This window comes from Hylobates moloch, unplaced genomic scaffold (genome assembly GCF_009828535.3).
Source record: "Hylobates moloch isolate HMO894 unplaced genomic scaffold, HMol_V3 SCAFFOLD_6, whole genome shotgun sequence".
Classification (NCBI taxonomy): domain Eukaryota; kingdom Metazoa; phylum Chordata; class Mammalia; order Primates; family Hylobatidae; genus Hylobates; species Hylobates moloch.
Window position 1 is genome coordinate 84,076,926 of NW_026652281.1, and position 13,165 is coordinate 84,090,090.

Below are 13,165 nucleotides of genomic sequence, written 5' to 3' on the forward strand. Positions count from 1 at the left end.
AGATTTTCTAGTTTATTTGCGTAGAGGTGTTTATAGTATTCTGTGATGGTAGTTTGTATTTCCATGGGATCGGTGGTGATATCCCTTTTGTCATTTTTTATTGTGTCTATTTGATTCTTCTCTCTTTTCTTCTTTATTAGTCTTGCTAGCAGTCTATCAATTTTGTTGATCTTTTCAAAAAAGCCAGCTCCTGGGTTCATTGATTTTTTGAAGGGTTTTTGGTGTCTCTATTTCCTTCAGTTCTGCTCTGATCTTAGTGATTTCTTGCCTTCTGCTAGCTTTTAAATGTGTTTGCTCTTGCTTCTCTAGTTCTTTTAATTGTGATGTTAGGGTGTCAGTTTTAGATCTTTCCTGCTTTCTCTTGCAGGCATTTAGTGCTATAAATTTCCCTCTACACACTGCTTCGAATGTGTCCCAGAGATTCTGGTATGTTGTGTCTTTGTTCTCATTGGTTTCAAAGAACATCTTTATTTCTGCCTTCATTTCGTTATGTACCCAGTAGTCATTCAGGAGCAGGTTGTTCAGTTTCCATGTAGTTGAGCGGTTTTGAGTGAGTTTCTTAATCCTGAGTTCTAGTTTGATTGCACTGTGGTCTGAGAGACAGTTTGTTATAATTTCCGTTCTTTTACATTTGCTGAGGAGTGCTTTACTTCCATATATATGGTCAATTTTGGAATAGGTGTGGTGTGGTGCTGAAAAGAATGTATATTCTGTTGATTTGGGGTGGAGAGTTCTGTAGATGTCTATTACGTCCGCTTGGTGCAGAGCTGAGTTCAATTCCTGGGTATCCTTGTTAATTTTCTGTCTCACTGATCTGTCTAATGTTGACAGTGAGGTGTTAAAGTCTCCCATTATTATTGTGTGGGAGTCTTAAGTCTCTTTGTAGGTCACTAAGGAGTTGCTTTGTGAATCTGGATGCTCTGTATTGGGTGCATATATATTTAGGATAGTTAGCTCTTCTTGTTGAATTGATCCCTTTACCATTATGTAATGGCGTTCTTTGTCTCTTTTGATCTTTGTTGGTTTAAAGACTGTTTTATCCTAGACTAGGATTGCAACCCCTGCCTTGTTTTGTTTTCCATTTGCTTGGTAGATCTTCCTTCATCCCTTTATTTTGAACCTATGTGTGTCTCTGCACGTGAGATGGGTTTCCTGAATACAGCACACTGATGGGTCTTGACTCTTTATCCAATTTGCCAGTCTGTGCCTTTTAATTGGAGCATTTAGCCCATTTACATTTAAGGTTAATATTGTTATGTGTGAATTTGATCCTGTCATTATGATGTTAGCTGGTTATTTTGCTCATTAGTTGATACAATTTTTTCCTAGCATTGATGGTCTTTACAATTTGGCATGTTTTTGCAGTGGCTGGTACCGGTTGTGTCTTTCCATGTTTAGTGCTTCCCTCAGGAGCTCTTTTAGGGCAGGCCTGGTGGGGACAATATCTCTCAGCATTTGCTTGTCTGTAAAGTATTTTATTTCTCCTTCATTTATGAAGCTTAGTTTGGCTGGATATGAAATTCTGGGTTGAAAATTCTTTTCTTTAAGAATGTTGAATATCAGCCCCCACTCTCTTCTGACTTGTAGAGTTTCTGCCGAGAGATCAGCTGTTAGTCTCATGGGCTTGCCTTTGTGGGTAACCCGACCTTTCTCTCTGGCTGCCCTTAACATTTCCCTTTCATTTCAACTTTGGTAAATCTGACAATTACGTGTCTTGGAGTTGCTCGTCTCGAGGAGTATCTTTGTGGCGTTCTCTGTATTTCCTGAATTTGAATGTTGGCCTGCCTTGCTAGATTGGGGAAGTTCTCCTGGATAATATCCTGCAGAGTGTTTTCCAACTTGGTTCCATTCTCCCTGTCACTTTCAGGTACACCAATTAGATGTAGATTTGGTCTTTTCACATAGTCCCATATTTCTTGGAGGCTTTGTTCATTTCTTTTTATTCTTTTTTCTCTAAACTTCTCTTCACGCTTCATTTCATTCATTTCATCTTCCATCACTGATACCCTTTCTTCCAGTTGATTGCATCATTTACTGAAGCTTGTGCATTCATCACGTAGTTCTCATGCTGTGGTTTTCAGCTCCATCAGGTCCTTTAAGGACTAATCTGCATTGGTTATTCTTGTTATCCATTCGTCAATTTTTTTTCAAAGTTTTTAACTTCTTTGCTATTGGTTCAGGCTTCTTCCATTAGCTTGGAGTAGTTTGATCTTCTGAAGCTTTCCTCTCTCAACTCGTCAAAGTCATTCTCCGTCCAGCTTTGTTCTGTTGCTGGTGAGGAGCTACGTTCCTTTGGAGAGAAGAGTCACTCTGATTTTTAGAGTTTCTGTTTTTTCTGCTCTGTTTTTTCCCCGTCTTTGTGGTTTTATCTACCTTTGGTCTTTGATTATAGTGACGTACAGATGGGTTTTTGGTGTCTTAGTTTTCCTTCTAACAATCAGGACCCTCAGATGCAGGTCTGTTGGAGTTTACTGGAGGTCCACTCCCGACCCTGTTTGCCTGAGTATCAGCAGCGGTGGCTCCAGAACAGCGGATATTGGTGAGCCGCAAATGCTGCTGCCTGATCATTCCTCTGGAAGTTTTGTCTCAGAGGAGTACCCGGCCGTGTGAGGTGTCAGTCTGCCCCTACTGGGGGGTGCTCCCAGTTAGGCTACTCGCGAGTCCAGGACCCACTTGAGGAGGCAGTCTGCCGGTTCTCAGATCTCAAGCTGCGTGCTGGGAGAACCACTACTCTCTTCAAAGCTTTCAGACAGGGACATTTAAGTCTGCAGAGGTTAGTACTGCCTTTTGTTTGTCTGTGCCCTGCCCGTAGAGGTGTAGCCTACAGAGGCAGGCAGTCCTCCTTGAGCTGTGGTGGCCTCCACCCAGTTCGAGCTTCCCAGCCACTTTGTTTAGGTACTCAAGCCTGAGCAATGGCGGGTGCCCCTCCCCCAGCCTCGCTGCAGCCTTACAGTTTGATCTCAGACTGCTGTGCTAGCAGTGAGCGAGACTCCTTGGGCATAGGACCCCCCGAGCCAGGTGCAGGATATAATCTCCTGGTGTGCAGTTTGTTTAACCCATTGGAAAAGCGCAGTATTAATGGTGGGAGTGACCCGATTTTCCAGGTGCCGTCTGTCACCCCTTTCTTTGACTAGGAAAGGGAATTCCCTGACCCCTTGCGCTTCCCAGGTGAGGCGATGCCTCACCCTGCTTTGGCTCACGCACAGTGCGCTGCACCCACTGTCCTGCACCCACTGTCTGGCACTCCCCAGTGAGATGAACCCAGTACCTCAGTTAGAAATGCAGAAATCACCCATCTTCTGCGTCGCTCACGCTGGGAGCTGTAGGCCGGAGCTGTTCCTATTCAGCCATCTTGGCTCCACCCCCAACTCCTTACATTTTATTATGGAACATTTCAAACATATAGAATGGTAGCTGAATGAGACAGTGAATATGCTTCTAATAGAATGTACCTGTCACCCAGCTTCAGCAGTTACCAGCTCATACCCAGTTATTTTTTCATCCACAACTTTTCTTCCATTTTCCTTTTTTTACACCTTGGACATTTTGAATCTATAAATATTTCAACATATATCCTTAAGAGATAAGGCATTTTTTTCTTTCTTTTTTTTTTTTTCAGGAGATGGGGTCTCACTCTGTCACCCAGGCTGGAGTGCAGTGGTACGATGATAGCTCACTGCAGCTTTGAGCTCCTGGCCTCAAGCGATCCTCCTGCCTCAGCCTCCTGAGTAGCCAGGACTATGGATGCATGCCACCATGCCTGACTAATTTTTTAAAATTGTTGTTGGAGATAGGATCTCACTGTATTGCTCAGGCTCGTCTTGAACCCCTAAGCTCAAGTAATCCTCCACCTCAGCCTCCTGAGTAGCTGGGATTACAGGTGCCAGCCACTGTGCGCAGCTAAAGATTTGTTTTTAAAAATACATAATCAGAACATGTTGTTCACACCTAAGAAACTAAGAATAGTTTCTTGATATTATGTTTCCAGGAATATTTTGATCAAAATATATTAAAGCATACAATAATGTAGAAATATTTTATTAAACCATATATTATTGGCAAAGATACAATAAAAAGATTTCTCAAACCCTTTATTAGCCTACTTTTACTTGATTAAATGAGGTGCCTCTAAATGAAGAGTAATTTGTATAGCTGCTAATGGTTATTTTTTTAATCGTGCTTATAGTTATTTGATAAATGTTTGTAATGCCTTTGGTTTACTTCTCAAAAATTGAGAAGGTAAATGGGTCTAATGAATTGATTATGCATCCTTTTACAACTCAAGGGCTTTCCAGCTGCTTACTTTGAACAGCTTAAAGGAATAAGACCTAATGGATAGAGCACTGAAAGTTATTTTTGTTGATAAGTAACTGTGTTTTTTTATATTGGACTACAGAGGGGTTCAAAAAACTGATAATCCTTGCTGTAATAAACCTCCTTTCATTCTAATCTGCCTTTTCATATGAGCAAGATTTCTTAGCATTTACATCTATGAAAATGAAAAGTAAGAATAGACTGTATGCCTGGATACTGTCTCATTCTAGCAAGAACGCATATTATTTTAAGGATAAATAAACTAATGTATTTTAAAGCTTTGTTCATCCCTCTTAAAAATGCATTTCCAATAAAATTTTACCTTTGGCTGAACTATCAAACTAATAATATATATTTTCATCAATTGTATGCTGATAGTTTAAGTAATTCAACTTTAAAGAGAGTTTTTTTAAACACGGATATCCATGAACAAAACCAATTAAATGCAAACTTTATTTTTTTAACTTTTCTTTTTTTTAATGTTATTATTATTATACTTTAAGTTTTAGGGTACATGTGCACAACGTGCAGGTTTGTTACATGTGTATACAAACTTTATTTTATATGGTAGTTCATAGATGTATTTTTTGTTTGGAGAATTATCCCAGAACCATCACTAAAAAGACTTCACATATAAAATCATTTTACGTCATGGTAAAGTTTTCTGAGAAAAATGGAATGGAAGTACAAGTTCAAGGATAAAAGGGAAAGATGTACAATTTCTGAATATTCAAGAAGACCTTTATGTGTTTTTTTTGTTTTGTTTTGTTTTGTTTTGTTTTGGAATTCTTTTGTGGATGATGGGAGATGGATGACAATTCAATTATATTTATATTCCACTGGATGCATTTTTAAAGTAATCATTTGATTTTAAAATTTTAATAATTATAATAGATTCAAATATTACCTATTTTGCAGCTATTTATGCCGATGAAAACGTTTAGATTGTTTTCTTAGAAATTATTTAATGTGTTAGCTGGTATATAGTTTTTCAAAATTCAGAATTCTTTTGAAGCATATCTGGGCAAAGATGTTTGAAGACCACAGGACTAAAGAACTAGGCAGCCTGGAGAAGTAGATTCTTCTTCATGCCAGAACCATCTCCTAGTAACTGCTTTTACCTGGATATCTTAAATAATGATAATTCAGTATAAGCTGATCATTCAAAAGTGGGCGGATTAGCAGTCATACGAAGAACAGTTACCATAGGCAACCAAAAGCCACAGTTGACATTAATTACATTTAAATTCATCTTTTGACAAATTCATCCTTTGAGATTAAGGGTGATGATGCCCACAAATTAGAAAACTTTGACATAATTTTGTTTCTTGTGCGGGAAAAGCTAGTAATTGGAATTTTCTACAGAGGTCAAGAAATGTCAATGAATACACTCAGCGTGGCTTAGAATGTCTCACTTTTTCCTCTGTTTCCCTTTTTTTGTAATTAGAGCAGTTTTTATTTGTGACCTTAGCCTTCAAATGGAGCTGGGCACATATATGAAAAGATTATACTTTATGTGAATTCACTTGCTTGAAAAATATGGTATCTGCTTTTTATTGCTGAAAAACTATAATTTGTACAAAGAGCAACTTTTTTTCTTTAGCTTTTAAGTTCACGGATACATGTGCAGGATGTGCATGTTTGTTACACAGGTAAATGTGTACCACGGTGGTTTGCTGCACGGATCATCTCATCACCTAGGTATTAAGCTCGGCATCCCTTACCTATTCTTCCTGATGCTCTCCCTCCAAACCCCTGCCTCTGAAAGGCTCCAGTTTGTGCTGTTCCCCCCCACCCCATGTGTCCATGTGTTCTCATCATTCAGCTCCGACTTACAAGTGAGAACATGCAGTGTTTGGTTTTCTGTTCCTGTGTCAGTTTGCTGAGGATAATGGCTTCCAACTACATTCATGTCCCTGCAAAGGACATGATCTCATTCTTTTTATGGCTGCATCATATTCCATGGTGTATCCATGTACCACATTTTCTTTATCCTGTCTATCATTGACAAGGGTTTAGGTTGATTCCATGTCTTTGCTATCGTGCATAGTGCTGTAAGGAACATATGTGTGCATGGATCTCTAAAATAGAATGATTTATATTCCTTTGTGTTTATACCCAGTAATGGGATCGGTAGATCAAATGGTATTTCTGCCTCTCGGTCTTTGAGGAATCACCACACTGTCTTCTACAATGATTGAACTAGCTTACACTCCCACCAACAGTGTAAAAGTGTTCCTTTTTCTCCACAACCTTGCCAGAATCTGTTGTTTTTGACTTTTTATTAATCACCGTTCTGACAGGCGTGAGATGGTATCTCATTGTGGTTTTGATTTGCATTTCTCTAATGATCAGTGATGTTGAGCTTTTTTTTCATGTTTTTTGGCCACAGGAATATCTTCTTTTGAGAAGTATCTGTTCATGTTCTTTGCCCTCTTTTGAATGGGTTTTTTTTCTTGTAAATTTGTTTAAGTTCTATAGACTCTGGATATTAGAACTTTGTCAGATGGATAGATTGCAAACATTTTCTCCCATTCTGTAGGCTGTCGGTTCAGTCTGATGATAGTTTCTTTCGCTGTGCAGAAACTCTTTCGTTTAATTAGATCCCTTTTGTCAATTTTTACTTTTCTTGTAATGCTGTTGGCATTTTCATCATGAAATATTTGCCTATGCCTGTGTCCTGAGTGGTATTGCCTAGATTTTCTTCTAGGATTTTTATAGTTGTAGATTTTATATTTTAAGTCTTTAATCTATCTCGAGTAAATTTTTGTATATGGTTTAAGGAAGGGGTCTACTTTCCATTTTCTGAATGTGGCTAGCCAGTTCCAAAGAGCAACTTCAACGGTAGAAGGATTAATGAATATTATTTTCAACTATAAACCTATTAACACTTTAGTTCTTATTGACAACTATATATATATATTCAGTTTTTATTTATTCACTTTAGTTCTTATTGACAACTATGTGTGTGTGTGTATATTCAGTTTTTATTCATCTTAAAATGCACCACAAAAAGAAACAACTGTACTTTCATTTTCTGTACACCTTTGCTAAACATCAGAACAGTAAATAGACACTGTATAAAATAAACTCTTAAGGATCAGCTGCTGCCTTTTAAGAGGTGTAACTGTAAAATAGCAAAGCATAGGCAATAAGTATAAAACTTAAAATACTGTGAAGAACTTAAATGTTGATTTTAAATGTTCAAAACGGCAAGATTGCAATTAATATATTGTTAGGAGTGGCAAATTCATATTTGTTAGGAGCCAGGAAGGAAACCAGAGTGAGTGAAGCAATTTGGTAAAATTAACACTTGGGTTGTCTTTAGACACTAGCTCTGTCTGAACAAAGCCAGTTGGTTGCCAGACCTTCTGATATTTCTGATATTTCCATAGAAGCTGGAAATCCAGATTTTATATGAAACCAGATTTTCTTTTTAAGTTATAGCAATGAATTCAAGCTTCTTAAAGGAGTATATGGGCCCAATAAAACACATCTTTATGCTCAATTTGGCTGATGGTCTGTCCCTTTTTGACTTTTGATTTATCACTTTTTTAGAGTCTTCCTTTGAAATAAACATTTGGTTAAATAGCTCCTAGGAAAAAATGTCACAAGGTAGTTGAGTTTTTCTAAAATTCTAGCTGTAATTTATTTCCGAGTAAGCCTACTAAAAATTGTATAGGGAATGAGATCAATAACTGCTCAGGTTAGAGACACAGCCACGTGATCAACCTCATTGAGCTTTACTCTATAAAAGTCTGTGTTTTTAATCATTCTTGGCCTGTAACATGAATTTGATGGCAACATTAGGAAAGTTTTCTGAAATTACTTTGGGTTAAACTTGTCAGAGAATCTTTAACCCGAGTCTGATTATTTTGTTAGTAATTTAAAATACTTTAATGCTTAGAAATTATTGAACTGATGAATAAATGGTCTATCTTAAAAATAAGTTAGTCATTATTAAATTGGATATAAGTGAAACTATTTTATTTTTTTATTATTATTATTATACTTTAAGTTTTAGGGGACATGTGCACAATGTGCAGGTTTGTTACATATGTATCCATGTGCCATGTTGGTATGCTGCACCCATTAAAGTGAAACTATTTTAAAGATTTCTTACCTTGTATATGGTGAAAGAATAATCAAATCAGTTGTTTGGCATGAATTACCTTACAACATATGCTAAATGCAATTTCTCAATTCATTTTAATATTTTCTTATTACCATGACTTTATATTATAGAGTTCAGGTTAAAATAATGAAATTAGTTTGTATGAATACTGCTTGGTTTTGATTTTACTGCCTTATTTAGGTTAAAGTGTGTTTAGGCCCTGCTTGTGCTAAATATGTGTAGAAGGCTATTGGAAAGAGGTTGCTGTTTGTAGAACACATTTTGTGTAGAGAAAATTTTCTCCTGATGAATGCTTATTCTTTTTCCCAGATTCCACCTGCCAAGAACAAATTAGTCCATTGTGTCTTTCTGATTTCCAAAGACATCAAAACCAAATTCACAATTATAAACCTTGTTTGCTATCCAGTCAGTTGGATACTGCGTTGACAATTAAGTTGGACTTAAATAGCCTTAAATTGCTCTATGGAGATGACATATCTGTGGTTTCATATTGGACTGGAACATATTACTATGAAAACAGTAGTGAATTTTAACTGCAGTAGAGAAGAATAGGAAATGCTGCTTGAGACTGAGGTTCAGTCTAGCCGGCATTTGCTGACATTTCATGGTAGCCAGGTCCTGGTTAGGCATTGTGGATACAGATATTGATGAGTCAAGGTTTCTGGGGGAGCTTTACAGCATTAAAGAGAAAGTTCCTAAAGTAACTTTAATGCAAACCAAAATGCTATTAGGAAGGAAAAGTGTGGCAGGAAAACAGCAAGAGAAGAGAGAAGATCTTTTGGAGAAAGCTGATTTGACTAAAGCCTTGGTAAATGGGGATATTCTCACCTAGTGAGAAATTATAGGGGAATGATTTTATTTAAACTTGCTCTTTCTTCTATAGTTGATAGAAGTACTACCAGTGTTACCTTCTGGTTTTGATATTTATACTGTGGTTATGTAAGATGTTAATATTAATGGAAACTGAATGAGAGATAAATGGAAACTGTGCTATGGGCTTTTCTTAGTAAGATAAAATTCACATAACTTAATACTTTAAATTTATCATAGAATCCCTAGTTGTATAATTGATAAAGTGTACAATTTAGTATCATTTAGTACATTTACAATTTTGCACAACCATCAGCTCTATCTGGATCCCACACCATTTTATCACTGCAAAGGGAACCCTGTATCCACTAAGCCAGCAGTCCCCAACCTTTTTGGCACCAGGGACCGGTGTTGTGGAAGACAGTTTTTCTATGGACAGGGTCGGAGGCCAGGTGGTGGGGGTGGTTTCAGGATGAAATTTTTCCACCTCAGATCATCGGGCATTAGATTCTCATAAGCAGCGCACAACCTAGATCCCTTGAATGTGCATTTCACAATAGGGTTCACAGTCCTTTGAGAATCCAATGCCACCGCTGATCTGACAGGCAACGGAGCTCATGAGGTGATGCTCATTTGCCTGCCGCTCACCTCCTGCTGTGTGGCCCAGTTCCTAAAAGGCCATGGACCTGTAGTGGTCCACAGCCCAAGGGTTAGGGAACCCTACATTAAGCAATCACTCCCTTTTGTCTCAGCACTTGACAACCACAAATCTGCTTTCTGTCTCTGTAGATTTAACTATTATGAATATTTCACATAAATGGAATTCTCCAGTATGTGACCTTTTGTTTCTGCCTTTTTTCACATAGTATGTTTTTAAGGATCATCCATTTTTTACTAGTCTGTATTGTATTAGTAATTTAGTCGTTTTTATGGCTTAATAATAGTCCATTGTATAGATATATGACATTTTGTTTATCCATTTATCCACTGATGGGAATTTGTGTTATTTCCACTTGTGGGCTATTGTGAATAGCACTGCTAAATGCATTCATTTTTCAAGTATTTGTCTGTTTACTTATTTTTAATTATCTTGGATATATAGCTAAGTGTAGAAATGCAGGATCATATGGTAATTCTGTGTTTAACTTTTTGAAGAACTGCCAAACTGTTTTCCAGAGATCCTTTTAGTTCTTTCATCCATTCTGAGTTAAATTTTGTATGTAGTGTGAAGTAGGGACTTCAATTTATTCTTCTGCATGGTCCAAAACTTTAGAATTAATACTTGTAAAAGAGAATCATTATTATTTTCCACAATTTTAGAAAACCTTCTATGACATTAATCATTTATTTTCTGATTCATTTAAAAAAGATTAAAGATAATAAATATGACTGCTAAAACTATAAAACTCTTAGAAGAAAACAGGCAAATTTTCATGCCCTTGCATTAGGAAATGGATTCTTTGATATGGTACCAAAAGAACAAGCAAGAAATGAAAAATTGGTATATTGGACTTAATCAAAATTAAGAACTTGTACTATCAAGAAAGTAAAAAGATGTCCGGGCATGGTGGCTCACGCCTGTAATCCCAACACTTAGGGAGGCCAAGGCGGGTGAATTGCCTGAGCTCCGGAGTTCGAGACCAGTCTCGCCAACATGGTAAAACCCTGTCTCCACTAAAAAAAAAATACAAAAAATTACCCAGGCATGGTGGTACACGCTTATAATCCCAGCTACTTGGGTGGCTAAGGCAGGAGAATCGCTTGAACCCTGGAGGCGGAAGTTGCATTAAGCGGAAATCGCACCACTGCACTACAACCTGGGTGACAGAGCGAGACTCTGTCTCAAAAAAAAAAAAAAAGAAAAGTAAAAAGACAACCCACAGCCTAGGAGACAAGTCATATACTAGATAAAGGCCTAATGTCCAGATTATATAAAGAACTCTTAAAACGCTCCAACAGGGACTGAGGGCAATGGTCTTGTAATCCCAGCCCTTTGAGAGGCCAAGGAGGGAAGATCCCTTTAAGCCAGGAGTTCAAGACCAGCCTGGGCAAAAAGGCAAGACCCCTGTATCTAAAAATAAATGGATGGATGGATGGATGGATGGATGGATCGATGGATGGATGGATAGCAGTAAAGCAATACATAACATACATAACACAATTTAAGAATGGAAAAATAATTTGAGTAGACATTTCTCCAGAGAATATATACGGATGGCCAGTAACCACAGCAAACATGTTCAGCAACATTAGCTATCTGGAAAATACAAATCAAACCACAATGAAATACTCTATCACACCCTCTAGGATAGCTATAATAAAATAAATGGACAAGAATAAGGCAGGATTTGAAGATACTGGAATTCTACTACATTGCTGGGTACAAATGTAAGATGGTGAAGTGGAAAACAGTTCAACAATTCCTCAAAAAGTTAAACATATATTCCTCTATGACCCAACAAGTCCACTCCTAGGTATATACCAAAAAGAATTAAAGACATATGTCCACATAAAAACTTGTACATGAATGTTCATAGGAGCCAAAAAGTGGAAACAAGCCAAATCTTCAGATGAATGGACAAGCACAATGTAAACCCATACAATGGAATATTATTCCACCATAGAAAGAACTGAGGCACTGATACATGTTTCAACATGGATGAACTTGAAAACATTATTCTAACTGAATGAAGCCAAACACAAAAGACCACATATTGTATGATTTCATTTATGTGAAATGTCCTGAATAGAGACAGAATGCAGATTTGTGGTTGCCAATAAGGGGAAATAGAGTACACAATTTCTTTTTTGGTGTGATGAAAATGCTTTGGAGTTAGATAGTAGTGATGATTGTACACTGTGAACATACTAAAAACCACTCACTGCACTTTAAGAGAATGAATTGTATGTTGAATATATTAATAAAAATAAATAAATTTTTAAGTGTTTTGCATGGAGAGATTTTCATTTTAAAATAATGCTCATTTGATGTTTATCTTAAGAAAAGTACTTTTATTTTTTAGGAATTTATCATGGCATCCAGCATTGACCACTACAAGTAAAATGCGAATTCCACATTCTCATGCATTTATTGATCTGACTGAAGATTTTACAGCAGGTGAGTTGCACATACATCTGGAATTGTTTTGAGTTGCCAAAGAAGTATGGGATTTTATTTAGTGTACAGTTTGTATTTAATTGCTAATGAAGTAAATGTTGAAATTGCTGTTTAAAGGATGTTAGAAAGTCAGTGATTTGGAAACATGGAAAAAGTACTGACTGTAATAAATAAGTCTTTTAGCTATTGTTGTTTTTGTTGTTCATTAATAACTGCCTCAGAATTTGAATTCTCTACTTTTTATGAATTCATGATAATTTCAGCACATGTTGCCTGCTGTTTTTTTTTTTACCTTTTTTATTAAAAATTTTAAAAATATGTGCTACAAATTTAACAATAAGAAAAATCTTTAGCTTATGTACAAGAATAATTTCACAGGCTTTTAAAACTTGTTATCATGGAAAATTTTAAACAGAAAATTGGATAGAATATTATAATATATGCACATGTAACCGTCACCTAGCTTCAACAATTATTATATGGCCCAATCTTGTTTCCCCTGTAAATGCACCTACAAGTTCCTCCTATCCAAGATAATTTTAAATTAAATCCCAAACATATAATTTCATTTTTAAATATTTCCATCCGTATCTTAAATTGCAAGGACTTCTTTATTTAAAACTGCCAGATCATTTTGAAACCTAAAAAAATTACACAATAATTTCTTTTTTTGAGAGGGTCTAACTCTGTTCCACAGGCTGGAGCACAGTGGTACATGCTATCACAGCTCACTGCAACCTCTGCCTCCCAGGCTCAAGCTATCCTTCCAGCTCAGCCTCGAGAGCATC

At 36.8% G+C, this 13,165-nt stretch overlaps 1 protein-coding gene across 1 annotated transcript in view; it reads left to right on the plus strand.

Moving 5' to 3' along the window:
• ITFG1 (integrin alpha FG-GAP repeat containing 1) overlaps positions 1-13,165 on the plus strand; it is a 308,702-nt gene that overhangs the window by 20,371 nt on the left and 275,166 nt on the right. Inside the window, exon 6 of the mRNA XM_032157265.2 lies at positions 12,283-12,377. Within this exon, the coding sequence (XP_032013156.1) occupies positions 12,283-12,377 (95 nt within the window). The remainder of the gene's footprint in view (positions 1-12,282; positions 12,378-13,165) is intronic.